General features: G+C 39.3%; 1 protein-coding gene and 1 non-coding gene across 10 annotated transcripts in view; one reads left to right on the forward strand and one right to left on the reverse strand.

Moving 5' to 3' along the window:
* Positions 1–19,273, forward strand: part of ACACA (acetyl-CoA carboxylase alpha) — a 271,850-nt gene that overhangs the window by 89,571 nt on the left and 163,006 nt on the right. For all 9 annotated transcript variants that reach the window (XM_065911051.1, XM_065911053.1, XM_065911050.1 and 6 more), the window contains 7 exons: positions 361–499; positions 4,604–4,713; positions 5,976–6,057; positions 7,033–7,131; positions 8,727–8,833; positions 11,796–11,906; positions 17,706–17,915. In XM_065911051.1, the coding sequence (XP_065767123.1) occupies positions 361–499; positions 4,604–4,713; positions 5,976–6,057; positions 7,033–7,131; positions 8,727–8,833; positions 11,796–11,906; positions 17,706–17,915 (858 nt within the window). The remainder of the gene's footprint in view (positions 1–360; positions 500–4,603; positions 4,714–5,975; positions 6,058–7,032; positions 7,132–8,726; positions 8,834–11,795; positions 11,907–17,705; positions 17,916–19,273) is intronic.
* Positions 7,278–7,405, reverse strand: LOC136150469 (U6atac minor spliceosomal RNA). Its single transcript, XR_010659888.1, has one exon. It is a non-coding gene; the product is annotated as a U6atac minor spliceosomal RNA (small nuclear RNA).

Below are 19,273 nucleotides of genomic sequence, written 5' to 3' on the forward strand. Positions count from 1 at the left end.
TCCCTGGATTGGGAAGAGCTCCTGGAGAAGGAAATGGCAACTCACCCCAAAATTTCTTGCCTGGGAAATCCCATGGGCAATGGAGGCTTGTGAGCTGCAGTCCTTGGGGTTGTGAGAGTCGTACACAACTTAGCAACTAAACAACAACAACAGCATTGAAGTATTTGCTTTGCTAACATCTTAAAATATCCCTTGACCATGTAGGAGTTGGTTCTTAATTGCCTAGACCAGCAATACAGATTCCTAACTGAAACTGGCTTTTCAGAGAAAGATTTACAAAAATGTTTTTCTTGTGTTTTCCTCCATCTTTGCCTACCTTTTCTACTTTTCTTTGCAATTCCCATCCCCCAACTCTGCCAGGTTCTCATTGCCAACAATGGCATTGCAGCTGTGAAATGCATGCGGTCCATCCGCCGGTGGTCTTATGAGATGTTTCGAAATGAACGTGCAATCCGATTTGTTGTCATGGTCACACCTGAAGACCTGAAAGCCAATGCAGGTAAGTTATTAAACATTAAGAAAGCATCATCCTCAAACGTAAAACAATGAACGGCACAACCTTTAAGGAAGAGGATGTTAACTTGGGGGATTCCCAAACCCAAGGACTTGTCTTTTAAAAAGTATCAATAATAGGCACAGACCAGGATTGTACTCTACATAGCCTCAACATAAACTCCTCTTTCTAAGTAAAAATAGGTGTTAATTTAACCAAAGTGTTGATTTGGGTTTTCAGTGTTATTTACTAGGTCACAGTCTTATAGCATGTGTAAGTAGATTGGCTTGGAAGGAAGTGCCATTTCCCTTATGAACTACATTGAATTTTAGAGAATTTCAGTATTAAGATTCTTTTTTCCCCACCTCCTTGGGTATAGAGACGTCTTAGGACCCAAGTAAGTTTTACTCTGTAGGTTCTTCTGCATATTCTCCCTGCTTAGATGACCCTCCATCTGAGAGTGGTAGGTTATTGTAGACTGTTGGTAGAGTTGAAAGATTGTAGCTAGTACTTCTGCTTCATACTTTAATAAAAAATAGTTTCATTTATGTATTTATTTTGGCTGCCCTGGGTCATTTCATTGCTGCATGGGCTTTTCTTTAGTTGTGGCAAGCTGGGGCTACTCTGTGCTGTGGTGTGTGGGCTTCTCATTGCAATGACTGCTCTTGCTGTAGAGCGTGGGCTCTAGGGTGTGTAGGCTCCGGAGCTATAGTTCTCGGTCTCTAGAGTACACAGATTTAGTGGCGCATGGACTTAGTCACTCTGTGTCATGTGGTATCTTCCTGAACCAGGCATCAAACTTGTGTCTTCAAAGAGTTGTCTTTTAAAACTCATTTTGGTCTTTATATGTACTCTCTGTATTGAGACAATGATATTAAGACTATTCCTAAGCAATAAGGGTTATTATATTATCTTTAGAGAAAGAGAAGGCACCAGTTGATTGGAAAGCAGATGTTATTCATTCATTTAGATTGATCCTTCAGCATCTTTGAGCTGCAGTCTTGTATCTGTACAAGGAAAGTCATGTCTGTTTCACTGGATAGTTGTAAAGAAGAAATTGTCTATAATAAATGTAAGCTACCTTGCATGATTTCTTTTTCCTTATTTCTGTTTGGTGCTGCTATTAATTCATCTATTCATTCACTCAGTGAGCATGGAGACCCACAGTTTAATAAGCTGTGATCTTGCTCTAGGAAACAAATAATTTCAATACAATGAGGTAAGTGCTGTAATAGGAATATGTACAGGGTGTTATGAGAACACAAAGATGAGACATCTTAACTCTGGTCCCGGCTCTTGGGTTAAGAGTTAAGAGGAGTTAACAGAGGTAAGAGAGCTTTCTGGATGTGCTTACGTCTCCCCGAGAATGAGTAAGAGTTAGTGAAGCAGTTAGGGGGAAGACAAGGGTGTTACAGGCAGAAAGAACATATATGCAAATATTTGAAGATGTGACACAGGGGTTATCTGGAAACTGCAGATGGCTTGTTAAAGTACAAGATATGATCTAGTATTTGTCAAGGATGGTCTTGTTTTTTATCCTTAAAAGCATGAACTTTATCTTTTTAGGTATGTGTGTGTGTGTCTCTGTGTCTGCATGTATATTGGACATTAAAGATTTGCAATTTAATTGAAGTGGTTGTTTTTCACAATTCAAATGTGGAAGAGCATAATGAACTTCTTCCCATCTATCTGTTACCCAAAATCAACTTCTTTCAGCTATATTTAAACCTCCTCTCTCCTCCAAGCATAATTTCTAAAGCAAATATTTATTGCATCTGTAAATGTTTCAATGTGTATCTTATCTAAAATTTAGATACCTTTAACATATATGTGTAAATAATTGGATGATTCAAGTAGCAACTTGAAAGATCTGTTTGTGGCAGGTAATACTAGAGGATGTGATAACTGGTAAGATTTTAAACTCTCAGTTTGGCTTCATGTGATATGTGGGTTTTAATTCTTGAATCTTGACTGAACTCCTTATACTTAACCTGTTGACCTCAAAAATATTGGGCAATTGCCCCTCATTCCTATAGTCATTGGTTACATACTCTTATTTGGAATAAGCATGATGAGCACCTCTCCACTCAGCTCCGTTCATACAATCACAGATAACTGTGCCAAAAACCAACAGCAGAAGAAATATGAAGAGGCCATCCCAGCATTAAGAGAGATTCCTATTAGTTGAAGTAAACCAAATGTTCTTTCTTGCAACCAAACTATTTTCCACTAAAAACTGAATTGTATGTAAACAACTAATGTCAAACATCCACTGTAAATTTTTGACATAAAATTTCGACCATCATAATTTTAATATCCAGTACTGAAATGTAAAATAATAACGTAAGTTGAACTTCTCTTAGATTAAGTTCTATTAATATTTTAAATATTATCAAATAGTAGTTACTAGTGGACAGAATAAATAAAATACTGGATTACCATATGACAAGTATCCCTCCAAAAAAAAGTAGCAGTGGACATTTATTATCTCACAGTTTCTATAGCTGGGTCTGTGACTTCAGGTTGTCACTAGGCTGGCGTCAGTGTTCGCGTGGGGCTGCCGTCTCATCCGAGGCTCAGCTCGGGATGGATCTGCGTTCAAGCTCACATGGTTGGTTGTTGGCAGCACTCCGTTTTCTGTGGACTGTCGGACTGAGGGCCTGAATGTGTCGCTGGTTGTTGGCTAGAGACTGCTCTTGGCTCCTTGCCATGTGGGCCATCCCCAAAGGACTTCCTGCTTCCTCCAAGCCAGCAAGGAAAAGTCTCCCAGTGAGATTGGCTCCATTCTTTTTCAAAATATTGTATTCATTTATTTTCATTTTTGGCCGTGCTGGGTCTTCATTGCCGTGTAGCCTTTTCTCTCGCTACTCTGATCAGGGCTACTCTCTCTTGCGGTGCACAGTCTTCCCACTGTGTGGCTTCTCGTTGCAGAGCACGGGCTCTGGAGCTCGTGGGCTTCAGTAGTTGCAATTCCCAGGCTTTAGAGCACAAGCTAATAATCGCGGCACACAGGCTTAGTTGCTCTGCAGCTTGTGTGATCTTTTCAAGGGACACGGGTTCATTCCCTGGTCTGGGATGATCCCATGTGCTGTGGAACAGCTAAGCCCGTGCTCCGCAACTTCGGAGCCAGGGAGCCTCAGCTCCTGAAGCCTGCACGCCTGGAACCTTTGCTGTGCAGCGAAAGAAGCCACCTCAGTGAGAAGCCTGCACACTGCAGTGAAGAGTCACCCCAGTGCCTGTGATTGGGGAAAGCCCACGTGCAGCAATAGAACCCTATCACAGCAACCAACCGCCCCCCCAAAAAATCTGTTTAAAAAATAGGGTGGAGATGGACCTTGAGCAAATTATTTAACTGCTCCAAGACATAATTCCCTTTAAACTGGATGCTCATAATACCTATTATAGAAAGGATTATGAAGTATTAAATGAAGTAATGTATATAAAGAGCTTAATACAGTCTTTACATTGCAGCTGCTCTGCCACAATTACTGCCAGAAAAGGAAGAAACATCAGGTGACAGATTTGAAAGGGGATACTGTGCCCCCCCAAAAAAATAAGGAAGGAAAGAAGTTAGCTTTTTAAGTATCTTTCATATATGTAGTATCCTCAACATTTCAGATAAACAAATGTTTTTCAAGCACTTGACAGACTCCTGTAACTCACCTTTCCTGTTTGGCAAGTCTGCAAACCCTCCAGTCTCTGCCTTGGTTTCCTCATTTTGTCCCGGCTTTATACCAGGAAAGGGGCCTTCTCAGAATATAGTGCAAGTTAAAGATGAAAGGTGTCATAGAACTTTTTCTCCCGAGTAGAATAATGGGCCTCTCAGTGACACATCGTCCTTAACATAGAGGTCATGCTGACTGTTCAAAAAGCTCACACAGTGAAATGTTCGAGGACTGCTGCCTAGTGTCAGAGTTTCCTCACTGTGAGATTATCACATTTTAGTGCCTGTGACTTAAAGCCTCCACATGAATGGTTCTGGAAGTTATCCCACGAATGTAGTTTGTCCCATGATGACATATGATGGTACCTGTCTTTTGTGTAGTTTTTTCTCTGATGTTACATTTCTGAAAGTAAAATTAATTATTGTTAATGTGCTTGTGTTTCCAGAATACATCAAGATGGCAGATCACTATGTGCCCGTGCCAGGAGGCCCCAACAACAACAACTATGCAAATGTGGAGTTAATTCTTGACATTGCTAAAAGGATCCCAGTACAAGTAAGACATGCCAGCATCTCCTTGAAAACCAAATTCAGCCTTTAAAAAAAAATTTTTTTTTTATTGGAGTATGTTTGATTTAAAATGTTATGTTTCTGTACAGCAAAGTGAATCAGTTATCCATAGACGTATATCCACTATTATTTTTATGTTTTGGAGAATAAAACATATTCTCAGTTTTATGTCAGTTGCTTCATTTGCAAATATCTTCTCCCGTTCTAAAATTGTCCTTCACCGTGCTTATGGTTTCCTTTGCTGTGCAGAAGCTTTTACGTTTGATTAGGTCCCATTTGTTAATTTTTGTTTGTATTTTCATTACTCTAGGAGGTGGATCAAAAAAGATCCTGCTGCGATTTATGTCAAAGAGTGTTCTGTGTTTTTCTCTAAGAGTTTTATAGTGTCTGGCCTTTTGTTCAGGTCTTCCACTGTTTTTTAGATTCCTTCCCCATATGGGTCATTATAGATTATTGAGAAGCGTTCCCTGTGCCAAATTCAACCATTTTACAATTAGGCACAAGGGGATAGCCAGTGAAGAGATTTTAATTTTATATAAAGCACCTTTTCTGAACCTTGATAAGAGCCTTTATATGGGATATACAGAGAGGGAAAAGAAAGATGAGAAGAGTGGAATGAGTCACCATAAAGTAAACATAATCTAAACAAGAGGTTTATAAGGGTCTTTCAGAGATTATTCTATCCATTTCACCTTCAAACCTCCCAGTAAGTGAAGGTTACCTATTTCCAATGAAATACTCTTAGTACAGAGTACGGTAGTGTAGTAGGAGGTTTTTTTATTCTCTACCACATTGTTATAGAGAGCTTAGGGTAAGTGTCTTAAAGCCCAAAGAGGAAAAAAACTTGAGATTTGTATGACAGTATAACCACTAGATATAAAGGTGGAGTTGGGTGGCCAAAGTAATGCAATCTACAAAAGAAAACCAGCATTTCTAGAAGAGGCTCTGTAGTGTAGTTGAAAGGCTATGAACTGACTTTCCTGAAGAATAACAGTACCAACTGCATCTTAACATCAGTTTCAACTTGTTTTTTTAAACCTTCAGAGGTTTTACCACAGTCGACTGCTTATTGTTGTTCTGTAAAAAGTTGGCCAAGAATCAGGCATAAAAGCTGGATTAAGCATTAGGCTGCTGCGGCACTATTGTACCTCGTGAAGTACGGCCAGTCTTGGTTAGAAAGGAATACAGTTGAATTGTGTTCTTTTTACTGTGAATTTTAAGAATGAATCATATTGTGTTCCCTTGTAGGCAGTTTGGGCCGGCTGGGGTCATGCTTCTGAGAATCCCAAGCTCCCAGAACTTCTTTTGAAAAATGGCATTGCCTTCATGGGTAAGCCTTTCTGACGTACTGTTCCTGTTTTTCTGTTTCTCTCTGTCATTTTGGTCCATATTTCCCCTCTCTATTTTGCTTTTCTTTTGTTTAACACGTACTAAGCTTTTATTTTTCATCACGTACTGGGCTTTTATTTTTCATCAATCGGTAACTGAGAGTAACCTTCTTCATTTTCTTTTTCTCCTACCATTATCACTTCTTACATTTTGTATCTTGATTGTGTTTTCTGTCCCTGGGTTCTTTTCTATGAGATATGGAGGAGGCTCTGCTATCCAGAACACTGGCCTTTAAAAACTTTGTCATTAACCTTAAGAAAACATGTGGAGAAAGGACCTATTTTTATGTAGAAAAGATGATTGAATACTTAGGATACCCTGGCAGTGTGCCCTTAAATATGAATCAGTACCTTCACATTTAAGCATATAGGTTATATTCCTGTAAGTGAGGGTTATTTCTTCTGACTTCTCTGCTCTCCTATAGAGAGAGAAAAATCAAGGTTATATGGCGCTAAGTGTTTCTGTCTTTGTCTCAATGATGATTATGCTTTGTAAAACCTATTAATGATAAATCTTCCTTTTGGGTTTCCCTAAGTCCAAGGAGAGTATACTAATTTAGACTTGAACCCCAAAACTTTATTGTCCTTATTTCAGGATAATCATTAAAAAAAGAGACGACTTTGTTAATCTGGTAGAGTTGGATCATGAAAGATGATTTCTCAGTGATTTAATTCAGCATACATTTACATATATTGAATTCTCTCTGTGTGTAAAAATTTGCTACATTAGGTTCTGTAAAGGATACAAAGATGAGCCAAAACATAGCAGTCCCCGTAATCAAGTTTCTGATATAGATGTTATGTGATGTGGGGGATACAAGACAAATACAAAAACAATTATATGAAAGACAAAATACTTGGAAAAGAAACGAGGCCAAAATATTACAGTCAGTATTCTTTTCTTGTTTTGTTTTTAGGTCCTCCAAGCCAAGCTATGTGGGCTTTGGGGGATAAGATTGCATCTTCCATAGTGGCTCAAACTGCTGGTATCCCAACTCTTCCATGGAGTGGCAGTGGTAAGAAATTTTATTTCTTGTTTGTATCTTAAAGAGCAGAAAAGCTCAGTAGGGTATTTGGGACTGTGGCTGGGGGCTTAAGCCTGCTTTAAAATGTATTAAATATTTGACAAGAAATAGAATTCAAGTTGATGGATTGGTAGCTTGTATCTCCTGGCTTAATTGCTGTATCCGTGATTCTATCATGTCTTAAGCATATGCGTGTTGTCAGGCCCGAGAGCCTCTTCCATATTTGTCAAGGGGAGTGCTAACCTTCGCTTCTTTCATACAACATTCTATCATGTCTTAAGAATGTAAATTTTGTACTAGGTACAGAGATGCTAAACGGTAATGTAAATGATCTTGGGACTTAATTTGGAAAAATTCTGAGAAAACTCATCTGGTTCTGTGGATTCAGATCTATGCTAGGATAGATCTTCCTAGTCTAGGATCTTCCTCAGAGATGGTCTTCTTAGGTGGAATAGGCCTTTGAACCTGCCTGGGAGATGACTGAAATCATTAAGAAAAAGCCAAAACCCACTTACTCAGATATTTGCCTGCCAGTATTTTCTTTCTTTCTTTTTGTTTAGTCAGTTTTTATATTTTGAAACTTTTTCTATTGGCATATAATTGATTAACAATGTTGTGTTAGTTTCAGGTGTACAACAAAGTGATTCAATTATATGGATCCATGTATGTATGCTTTTTGGCCAGTATTTTCTTAATGTGAGCCCATAATCTGTTGACAGTTTGTTTTGCCTATTTAATACCATTCAACCACTCATTTGCCCTGAAAACTGAGGTCAATAATCAACCTTTCTTCCAAGCATGCAGAAGCCTGAATTTTTTCTAAAAATGATTTATTCTTGACAGATCCCTTAAAGAGTGCCATGTGGATTACTAGAGCTGACAGTATTATGAACTTCTGTTTCTCGGTCCTCAAGCATAGGGAGCAGACACACACTAAAACCTCTTTCAGATGGGAACTACTGTTGTCTTGAGTCTGAACAGATTTGAACTCTTGTTACTCTGGCTCTCCAGGGGGATTGCAATATCCTTTGCAGACCTGCTGGGTCAAACAGTTTAAAATAAAAGGTTGAGTTTGTTCTTGTTTGAATGGAGAGGCTGTACCATTCCCCTTGTGGCTGAGTACAGGGACAGTCAGGAAGCTTGGAGTTGTGACTCTGCTGAGGCCAATAAAACCGCCATTTCCATTTCCAAGGGCTCATAAAGATTGAATTATTTCTCAGACCTCTGGCCCTGGAGCAGGCCTGAACACACAAATCGAAGATACTTTGCTTGCTGAGTTTCTGTGAGAAGTCTGGCCTGCTTTTTTTGTCTTGTATGCAGGTCCTTTGTTTTTTGTTTTTTTTTTAAGTTGCTGCCTATTATCTCTCTTGACTTTTTCCAGCATCAGAACCCAAGTGGCCAGATCTTGATATTAGGTAAATCCTGCTAACTCCAAGGACTGATCAGGGTTTTATGGTATTCTTCTTTCTCACATCTACCCTCAAGTTTGAATAAATATGAAAACATTTTAAAGAAGGTATAAAGAAGAAAATCGACAAGAACAGAAATTCTTGTAGCTGCTTTTAAGTCACTGTTATCTATTGTAGGTCTTTGTGTGGACTGGCACGAAAATGATTTTTCAAAACGAATTTTAAACGTTCCTCAGGAACTATATGAAAAAGGTTATGTGAAGGATGTGGATGATGGGCTGAAGGTAGGTTACTAACTCTGGGGCGTGATCATTTTCAACGGACCAATTATAGTCCCAAATATGGGGATTTGGAGCCTGGTTTATGATGTATACCCATGATAGTGTTAGGGTTATAAGACCAGGAGATGTAGTTTATGTAATAGAATGAGGAAGTGACCTACGTTTCACAAAAACAACTTAAATTTGCTTTGAAGCAAGCCACTCACCTGGACAGAACACTTCTTAGGTGGTTAAATCACAACTTTAAGGAGGTCCTGATTCTTTCTCCATCACCTGTGTGTGTGTGTATGTGTGTGTGTGTGTAGGGGGGTGGTGGAGTTAGGGGCAAACCACTTTTTGCCCCGCTTGAGTTCAGAACCAAGAACCCTGGCAGACAGATCAAAATGTCAGCTTTAATACGAACAGAGATGGTGATGAAAATGTTTTAGCTGTGCAGCGACAGTCAGATTCGTAAAGTGAACGTCAGTTAAGCAGGCTCGCTCACTGGTTACTGGCAGGGTGAGTAATCACTGAGACGGCTTTTGCCATCGGGTTTATTGTATGACTGAGAGCTGAGAAAGAACATGTGTTCTGTGTAGTGGGCTGATCTCAAAGGGGAAAAGGCTGAGCTATACACGCTCAGTTTCTCCTTCTGAACTGACAGATCAGAGTTCATTCTTTTTCCTTTGGAGAGGAGTGAGGGAGGGAGCTGATAGAGGCTGAACCTGTTCTTCTAATTATTGTCTGTCCGTGTAGAAACATGCACCGAAGCAAAAAGAGATCTTTTCTTCAACATTATTTTTTCTTTCCTTCACAGTCCCCTCCAGTTATTTCTCCTTTCACTTTTTACCTAGTTGGAAGAGTCAGTTACCAGGGAGATGATCAAAGAGCTATATTTTAGAAAAGCACGCTCCTCATGTTTGACTCATCTGCAATAAATTCAAGAGGAACACTGAATGTTCAACTGATTTTGCTCTGTTGCTTGCATTTCAAGTTAAGCATCCTGTAACCTCCTTAAAAGAAAGAATTAATATTTCTAATTGAATTGCTGCTGTGTATTCTGTTTGCTATAATTTGCAAAAGAGTAGAAACCCTTTGTAGGGTATTAACTATATTGCTTATCAGTTAAAATTCCTTTTTTTTCTGGTTATAATTATAAACATAAAATTTTTGCCAGCCTTTTTTGGTTCATAGATTCATTTAATGACAGTCTTTATTAATAAGTTCCCATAACTATTATGATAATTATAAAATTACGGTCTTACTGTTTGTTTTATTTTTATAATCCAAGATTTCTTCTTCCTATATATAAGAATTTTCCTCATGGCAGTAAAATTTTTCTAAGATACTTTAAATGGATGACCTGTGTCTAGAACTTAGGTATGTATTTTAAAGGCCTGCCTTGTTCTTATATCATGTGGGCTATCCTGTTTTTCAGTCTTTCCCACATTTGTGCCTGCTTCTTCAATCATTTATCACCCCGTAACTGAGTTCATGCTGATAATGCTTGTAAGCATAGAAGTTAAGAGAATTTAGAAGAAATGGGTCTATGACTGAAGGATTTTCATCCTTAAAACTACTGACAAAAATTAAAATTTGAAATGGTCTTTTTCTGGTAACACATTTTTTAGATGTTTTTATAATGTAAACTGTAAAAGACTGGAATGTTTCAACAAAGGAATGACTCAGTTATTTTAACTTATGGTTAACTTTTCCCCAATCTGCTTTTTGCCTTAGCTACAATATGGATATCTTCCATATTATTACATGTAAAGGCTACCTCAGACCTTTTAATAATAGCATAGCAGTCTAATAAATAGGTATATCTTGACTTAATTGGCTCCTTACTTAATGGGTATATAATTAAATATTTAAAAAGTTTTGGGATCATCATCTTATAAAATACTGTAAGTATGACAAGCACATTTAGAGCATTTGTCTAAAATTAGTTTTCTGACTATTAATGTTTTGGTATCTTATTATTTTTGTCTTTTATAAAAAGTTGAGTGAGAAAAAATTTCTCAATATGTGAGAATCCTGATTTGTTGAGTCTTCTGTGTTGTCAGAAGATCAGAAGCTGTGCTGAGGTGGTCAGCTTATATTAAGTGAACTGCCTGTGGTTTTTTTGTCTTTTTTAAAAATAAAAGTTATGGAACAAAGAAAATGTACACTTTGGTAAATTTTTAAGAAATAAAAAAAAATTAGGGGTAGTGCACAAATTCTTGCATATTATAAGAAATTCTAACAATACAGTAATATATACAGTAAAAAGTGAAAGTTTATATCTACTCATCTTCCCTGTATAAATCACCAGTGGTGGATAGTCTAGACTTGTTTTTTGTACTTACATATTTAAGTGTATGAATGTATACATAATTTTATACATAGTTTTACTTTGTTTTTGACCTATATGGGATTATTTTAGATTGAACCATACAAAATTGCCAATATAGAACCATTTTTTACCTTCCAAAAAATACAGTTTCTTTTAGGACTTTTCTGGTGGTCCGGAGGTTAAGAATCTGCCTTGCAATGCAGGGGACTTCGTTTTGATCCCTAGTCAGGGAACTAAGGGCCCACGTGCCACAGAGCAGCTGACCCCGCACACCACAGCTCGGGAGTAACTAAGCCCGCACACCACAGCTCGGGAGTAACTAAGCCCGCACACCACAGCCAGAGGGTCTGTGGGCCACAGTGACAGACCCCACGGGCCACATCTGAGACCCATCGCTGCTGAATAAATGAAGAAGTATTTTTTTAAAAAAGACAAACACAGTTTCTTTTGGATCAACCCAGTACTACAAATACTATTCTGGTACTTTTTTTCTCATCTAATACCATTTCTTCAGGATCTTTCTTTTTTTTTTTTACTGTATATATTAATAGACCTACCAGATGACAGCATTTTTTTAAAGGGAGAAAATGCCAGTTTTCTCCTTCTCTACTAATATCATTCTCACTTCAATTTTTCTCTTTCTTTTTGAAGGCAGCGGAGGAAGTTGGATATCCAGTAATGATCAAGGCCTCAGAAGGAGGAGGAGGGAAGGGAATCAGAAAAGTCAACAATGCAGATGATTTCCCTAACCTCTTCAGACAGGTGGAGTACAAGTTGTCGTTCTTTATTTGAACTAATATGTTTATCAGAGATATGTGATTTATTTCACACTATAATTTGGATGTCTAGAAAATATTTAAACTTTTTGTCTGTAACTAATCGAATCATTCCCTTTAGCCTCTACCTACTTAGTAGCAGGGGGAAAAAATATCAGTGAAATGTCCAATTCAGTCTAAGGTTTTATTCATTTAGCTAATTCAAGCAGTAATTATTCTCTCTTATATAAAACTGCTCAGTTTCTCAGATAGCTCTTCCCTACATGATGTGTGGCTCATAGGCCTTCCGAGTAACAAGGAAGACTCAGTACCTTCCTAATTTTTTTTTGCCCTGCTTATGCTGACATTTTAGATAAAGTATGTGGGATGGTAAATTCCTGATCTGGATGCTCTTGGCTTGGCCTCACTCAGGCTCTCTGAAATTAAGTAATGCTGAAAATTCTCCAAGCTAGGTTTCAACAGTACATAAACTGAGAACTTCCAGATGTTCAAGCTGGATTTAGAGAAGGCAGAGGAACCAGAAATCAAATTGCCAACATCCACTGGATCATAGAAAAAGCAAGAGAGTTCCAGAAAAACATCTACTTCTGCTTCATTGACTGTACCAAAACCTTTTGACTGTGTGGATCACAACAAACTGGAAAATTCTTCAAGAGATGGGAATACCAGACCACCTCACCTGCCTCCTCAGAATCTGTGTGCAGGTCAAGAAGCAACAGTTAGAACCAGACATGGAACAACGGACTGCTTCCAAATTGGGAAAGGAATACATCAAGGCTATATATTGTCACCTTGCTTATTTAACTTATATGCAGAGTACATCTTGTGAAATGCTGGGCTGGATGAGGCACAAGCTGGAATCAAGACTGCCGGGAGAAATATCAGCCTCAGATATGCAGATGACACCACCCTTATGGCAAAAAGTGAAAGGCATAAAGAGCCTCTTGAAGGTGAAAGGGCGAGTGAAAAAACTGGCTTAAAACTCCACATTCAAAAAACTAAGATCATGGCATCTGGTCCCGTCACTTTATGGCAAATAGATGGGGAAACAGTGGAAACAGTGACAGACCTTTATTTTCTTGAGCTCCAAAATCACTGCAGATGGTGATTGCAGTCATGAAATTAAAAGACGCTTGCTCCTTGGAAGAAAAGCTATGACCAACCTAGACAGCATATTAAAAAGCAGAGACATTACTTTACTGACAAAGGTCCGTCTGGTCAAAGCTATGTTTTTTCCAGTAGTCATATATATAGATGTGAGATTTGGACCATAAAGAAAGCTGAGTGCCAAAGAATTGATGCTTTTGAACTGTGGTGTTGGAGAAGACTCTGTAGAATCCCTTGGATAGCAAGGAGATCAAACCAGTCAATCCTAAAGGAAATCAGTCCTGAGTATTCATTGGAAGGATTGATGCTGAAGCTCCAATACTTTGGCCACCTGATGCAAAGAACTGACTCATTAGAAAAGACCCTGATGCTAGGAAAGATTGAGGGCAGGAGGAGATGGGGGTGACAGAAGATGAGATGGTTGGATGGCATCACCAGCTTAACAGACATGAGTTTGAGTAGGCTCCGGGAGTTGGTGATGGACAGGGAAGCCTGGTGTGCTACAGTCCGTGGGGTCGCAAAGAGTTGGACAGGACTGAGCAACTGAACTGAACTGAAAATTAAGTCAATAGAAGGGTTTAATGGCATCTTAGATGCAATTGAAGAAAGAATTAGTAACTGGAAGACAAGTCAGAAGAAAGCTCAGACTGAAGCATGAAGAGACAAAAAGGATGAAAAATACAGAAAAGAGCTTGTGAGATTATTTGCAAAGATGACCATGATAACTCTTCTCATCCCTATATACACTTCCTTTATAGTATGATTTTGCCTTCTTCCCATAAAGAAATAGTGACTTTTATTCCTTCCACCCTTTGAATTTTGGTTGACCTTGTGACTTGTGTTGACCAATAGAATACAGTAGAAATGGTGACTAGTTTCAAAACCAAAGCTGCAAGTGGTTTCTGCCCTTGACCTTTTGGAATGAGCCTCCAGGCTCGCTTGTGAAGAGCATAGTCTAGGCTTCTGGAAAAAGAGAGGCCATAGAAAGCAGAGATGAATTGTCTCATCTGAGGCTTCCTAGACCTGACAGTTTCATCTATACCTTGGAGACATATACATGAGTTCATATTAAACCATCCAAGCCTAGTTAAGTTGCTAGATGGCTAACTCCCTGAGTGCCTCCAAGTCAAGATCAGCAGAGGAACTGCCCAACTGAGCCCAGCTCAAATTGCTGTAAGCAAGCAAAATGATTAGTGCCCTAAGTCACTGAAATTTTGGTGGTTTGGTAGGCGTCAATGGATAGCTGACCTAGAAACTGAAACCTAATGGTGTAATGCTGCTCTGGCAAAAAAAGTAAACTATGTGGCATTTGCTTTGAGACTGGCTCATACGTGAAGGCTGGAAAAGTTGGTAAGGAGCTTGGTAATGAAGCCTAGAAGAATGATAAACAAACTTTTAGTGCAGGATGGAACGGAAATGAGGGGAAAGGTCACCCATGTTCTGTAGTGATGAAACAGTTACCTGAGACTGTATTGGAAAGTAGAGACTATTGAGCTTGTAGATCTATAAAGAGATCTGTTTAGATAAATGTTAAAAGTATCTGTTTGATGCTTATGGTTTCTTTTTAACTATAAAAAAGAGGTGAACTCAAAAAGGTGTTCCAAACCTGTTGAGTTTAAAAATAGAACTGTTTCTCATTACCGATCTCTCTGACTGGCAAAAAATTTTCAAAGTAAAAAATGACTTCAGAGTAGAGGCCAAATCCAGAGTGCCTGGGAGATCCTTTAAGACCTCAGAAATAATTTAAAAGCTAGAGAAAAAAAAGGGCTTCTAAGAATGTTAAAGATGTTGTCCCACAGCAGCCTGACATGCCCGAGGTATAGAGAGGTCTGTGCAGAAAAGTATGGATATGTTTTTGGGGCAAGAAGTGAATTTTCAATATGATTCATAGGAAACTCGTAAATTTTTCAAGATACTTATATTGACGAATGTACCAAAGGGACTGCAAGGAACAGAGACAGTTCAAACTTTAAAGAGGCCTCAGAACTTTCAATTTTCTATGAATAGGAAGCAGACTGGGAAAGTTGTTCAGTTGTAAGCGTTAGTTGTTTCTTGTAGTAAGGGAGATTTTTCAGGACCCCGGTGGGCTGCTTAGAACAGAGGGGAGCCATGGTTTAGAAAGCCACTCCCAGGGATTAGAATTGGACCACAGAGAAAAGCAAAACAAGTTCCATGCCTGTGGAGTAAGGAAACCTGATGACATCTACCCATCTGGACTTCAGAATTATTGTGGAAAAAAAAAAAGAATTATTGTGGACCAGTGACTATTAATGTACCTCCTATTGTTTCTTCTTTAAACTGGAGTATTTTTTTATCCCCATCTCATTATTAAATGTTGGAAGTGTTGGGAAAAGATAATTTGTCTTTTTAGTTCCCAAATCTTTGCAATAATAGGAGGAGCTGCACCCAAGAAGTCTCTTTTGCTTGTGGTCATGACTCATGGCTCATAGAAAATGGACTTCAGGCCTGATGCCATGATTGGATGACTTTGGGGGTCTTGGGAGGGGGTGAGTCTGTTTTGCATGTGGGAGGTATGTGAATTACTGTGGCCAGAGGGCAGACCATAGTAGCTTGTTTGCAGAGATGGCTGTGATAGCTCTTCCCATCCTTGTACGTATATCCCTTGGCAGTGTGACTTTGGCTTTTCTCCCCTTAAGAGATGGCATCTCTTTCCCCACCCCAAAAGCAGAGATATGACTTTGCCAACAAAGGTTTGTCTAGTCAAAGCTATGGTTTTTCCAGTAGTCATGTATGGATGTGAGACTTGGAATATAAAGAAAGCTGAGCGCTGAAGAATTGATGCTTTTGAACTGTGGTGTTGGAGAGTCCCTTGGACTGCAAGGATCCAACCAGTCAATCCTAAAGGAAGTCAACCCTGAATATTCATTGGAAGGACTGTTGCTGAAGCTGAAACTCCAATACTTTGGCCACCTGATGTGAAGAACTGACTCATTTGAGAAGACCCTAATGCTGGGAAGGATTGAAGGCAGGAGGAGAAGGGGATGACAGAGGATGAAATGGTTGAATGGCATCACCGACTCAATGGACATGAGTTTGAGTAAGCTCCGGGAGTTGGTGGTGGACAGGGAAGCCTGGCGTGCTGCAGTCGTGGGGTCACAAAAAGTCGGTCACAACTGAGCGACTGAACTGAATGGAACTGAATCTTAGCTGGCCTTGTGGCTTGCTTAGACCATTAGAATGTGGCCAAAGTGGTATTGTGTAAGTTCTGCAGGCTAGTGCTTGTGAAGCCTTGCAGTTTCTATCTTCACCCACTTCTTAGAGCGCTGCATTGAAGAAGTCCTGGTTTAGCCTACTGGAGGGCGAGAGGTCCCATGCAGTAGAGATGAGCTGTTCCAGTTGAGGCTCCATAGACCCACCAGCCAACAGCTGACACAAACGGTCAGGCATTGAATGAGACCATTCAGCCCTACTCAAGTCACCAGATGATGATATGCAGACTGAGTGGCCACAGGCACGGCCAGAACTGCCTGGATGAGCACAGCTTCACAAGAAAGAAAACGGTTGGTGTCCTGAGCAAGCCACTGAGTTCTGAGGTGACTTGTTACGTAACAGAACAGAGCACAAGAGATGTGGCACATGAAGGACAGTGAAATCATCTAGCATTACATACCTGGAGTCTCAGAGGAGGAGAGAGAGAGCAAACAGAGCAGAGGCAGTGTTTGAAGAAATCACCGAGCGGAAGCAGTATTGGAAGCATCATGATTGTCCTCAGTCATGTCCGACTCTTTGTTGACCCTTTGGGCTGTAGCCTGCCACACTCCTCCGGCCATGGGATTTTTCAGGCAAGAATACTGGAGTGGGTTGCTATTTCCTCCTCCGGGCTCTTCCCAATAGAGGGATCAAACCCATGTCTTTGGCATTGCAGATGGATTCTTTACCTGCTGAGCCACTGGGGAAGAGACAATGGCTAAGAATGTTTCTGAATTAGTGAACTAATGGCTCAGAATTTCCTGAAAAGATACCAATCACAGACTCAAAAACCACGATGAGCCCTGCAAGGATAAGTACAGAGAAAACCACATCTAAGCTTATCAGAGTAAATCTGCCACCTCACTCCCCTAAAAAGAGAAAATCTTAAACCAGCTGCAAAAAACAGATTACTTTCAAAGGAGTGACAGTAAGATTGTTAGCTCTCATCTCAGTAGAAATCAGAAAACATTGGGGTATCTTTAAAGTGCTAAAAGAAAATAATTGCTAGTATAGAATTCTGTATCTAGTGACAATACGCTTCAAAACTGAAGATGAAAGTTCTTTGACTACAACAGTACTGTATATGATGTAATGTGAGCCAGGAAAGTTTTTCATCTGGAGCAAGTTGTACATTTGGCTGTTTGAAATTCATGGTAATATTTTGCCGTTTTGTGGAATTTGTGTGCATGTTTTCATAATATTTTGTCCTTTGCCCTTGTAACATGTGTTTATGTATCCATCAGTTAATAGTTATATAATTGAGAATACAGTACCTTAAGATTAGTTGAGAGTATGAACTATATACATATATATATATATATATATATATATATTTTTTTTTTTTTAATTTCTAGCAGGGTCCCTGACACTCCCAGGCACTTGTTTGCCTGTTGAAGTGGAAGCAACTTGTCAAAATAGAAAAGTACTTACCCCTTAAGAATTTGTTCTATTTTATTGTCTAATATAGGTTCAAGCTGAAGTTCCTGGATCTCCTATCTTTGTGATGAGACTAGCCAAACAGTCTCGTCATCTGGAGGTGCAGATCTTAGCAGATCAGTATGGCAATGCCATCTCTCTGTTTGGTCGTGATTGCTCTGTGCAGCGCAGACATCAGAAGATTATTGAAGAAGCTCCTGCTGCTATTGCTACTCCAGCAGTATTTGAACATATGGAACAGGTATGTGTGTGAAAAGCTCTAAGTTTTGTTTTCTTGCACAGAACTACTACTCATTTAATTCATACGCCCATCTGAGAAGAGTGGAATATCAGGCAGTTGTTCTGGATAATTGATAAGATTGTATCCTTCAAGAGGGAGAGGACATAGGTATATCTATGGCCGATTCATGTTGATGTATGACAGAAATCAACACAATATTGTAAAAAAATTATCATCCAATTAAAAATACACTTTAAAAAGTATCCTTTACCTAGAGGAAAAATAAAAATTCTGCTTTTCTCCCTCTAGTAGAGATGCCAGTGAACACTGCAAACTCTAAATTAGTTAATTCTTTTGACAAAAAATTTCAGTGTACAATTTGAGAAGGGATAAAGAAATATTTTGGAATTTTTAGTCTTATTCTTTGGTTCTTTAACAAGCGCATGATAAGCTGGTTGTTAAGCTGGTAGCTCCATTTTCTAAATTGATTATCCCTCCGTCTTCAGATGGATTTATTCAAGTCCGTTATCTCTTAAAAGGTCCTCTAAGTAGCTTTCAAGTTTACATATTCTGTTTTATTGTATGAAAAAAAGAATCTCTCAGCAGTTTTATAGGGTCCCTTGGAATTAGCTGTAGTTTAGAAATCTGAACATGGTCTTTTTTGGAACTCAATCTTCTTCTTATTGGAGATACGTTTTCCATCTCTTTTTTTTTTCTCCTGGATTCCCAAGAAGCTAAATATATGGTTGTCTGTGTTTTTACATTTCATCTCTACATGTGTGTGTTTATGTGTGTATTGAGATTATTCTTTAACTACTGTAGTAAAGTGACCTCCAAAATACAATGGCTTGGGGAGTTCCCTGGTGGCTTAGTAGTTAGCGTCCTGGGCTTTCACTGCCGTGGCCAGGTTCAACCCCTGGTTGGCAAACAGATCCTGCAAGCCATTCAGTGCGGCCAAAGATAAAAAACAAGTATAAAACCCCCAAAATACACTTCAGTTCAGCTCAGTTGTCTCCGACTCTTTGCGACCCCGTGAACCGCAGCCCGCCAGGCTTCCCTGTCCATCACCAACTCCTGAAGTTTACCCAAACTCATGTCCATTGAGTCGGTGACGCCATCCGACCATCTCATCCTCTGTCTTCCCCTTCTCCTCCTGCCTTCAGTCTTTCCTGGCATCAGGGTCTTTTCAAATGAGTCAGCTCTTCACATGAGGTGGCCAAAGTATTGGAGTTTCAGTTTCAACATCAGTCCTACCAATGAACACCCAGGACTGATCTCCTTTAGGATGGACTGGTTGGATCTCCTAGCAGTCCAAGGGACTCTAAAGAGTCTTCTTCAACACCACAGTTCAAAAGCATCAATTCTTCGACATTCAGCTT

This window comes from Muntiacus reevesi, chromosome 18 (assembly GCF_963930625.1).
Source record: "Muntiacus reevesi chromosome 18, mMunRee1.1, whole genome shotgun sequence".
NCBI lineage: Eukaryota > Metazoa > Chordata > Mammalia > Artiodactyla > Cervidae > Muntiacus > Muntiacus reevesi.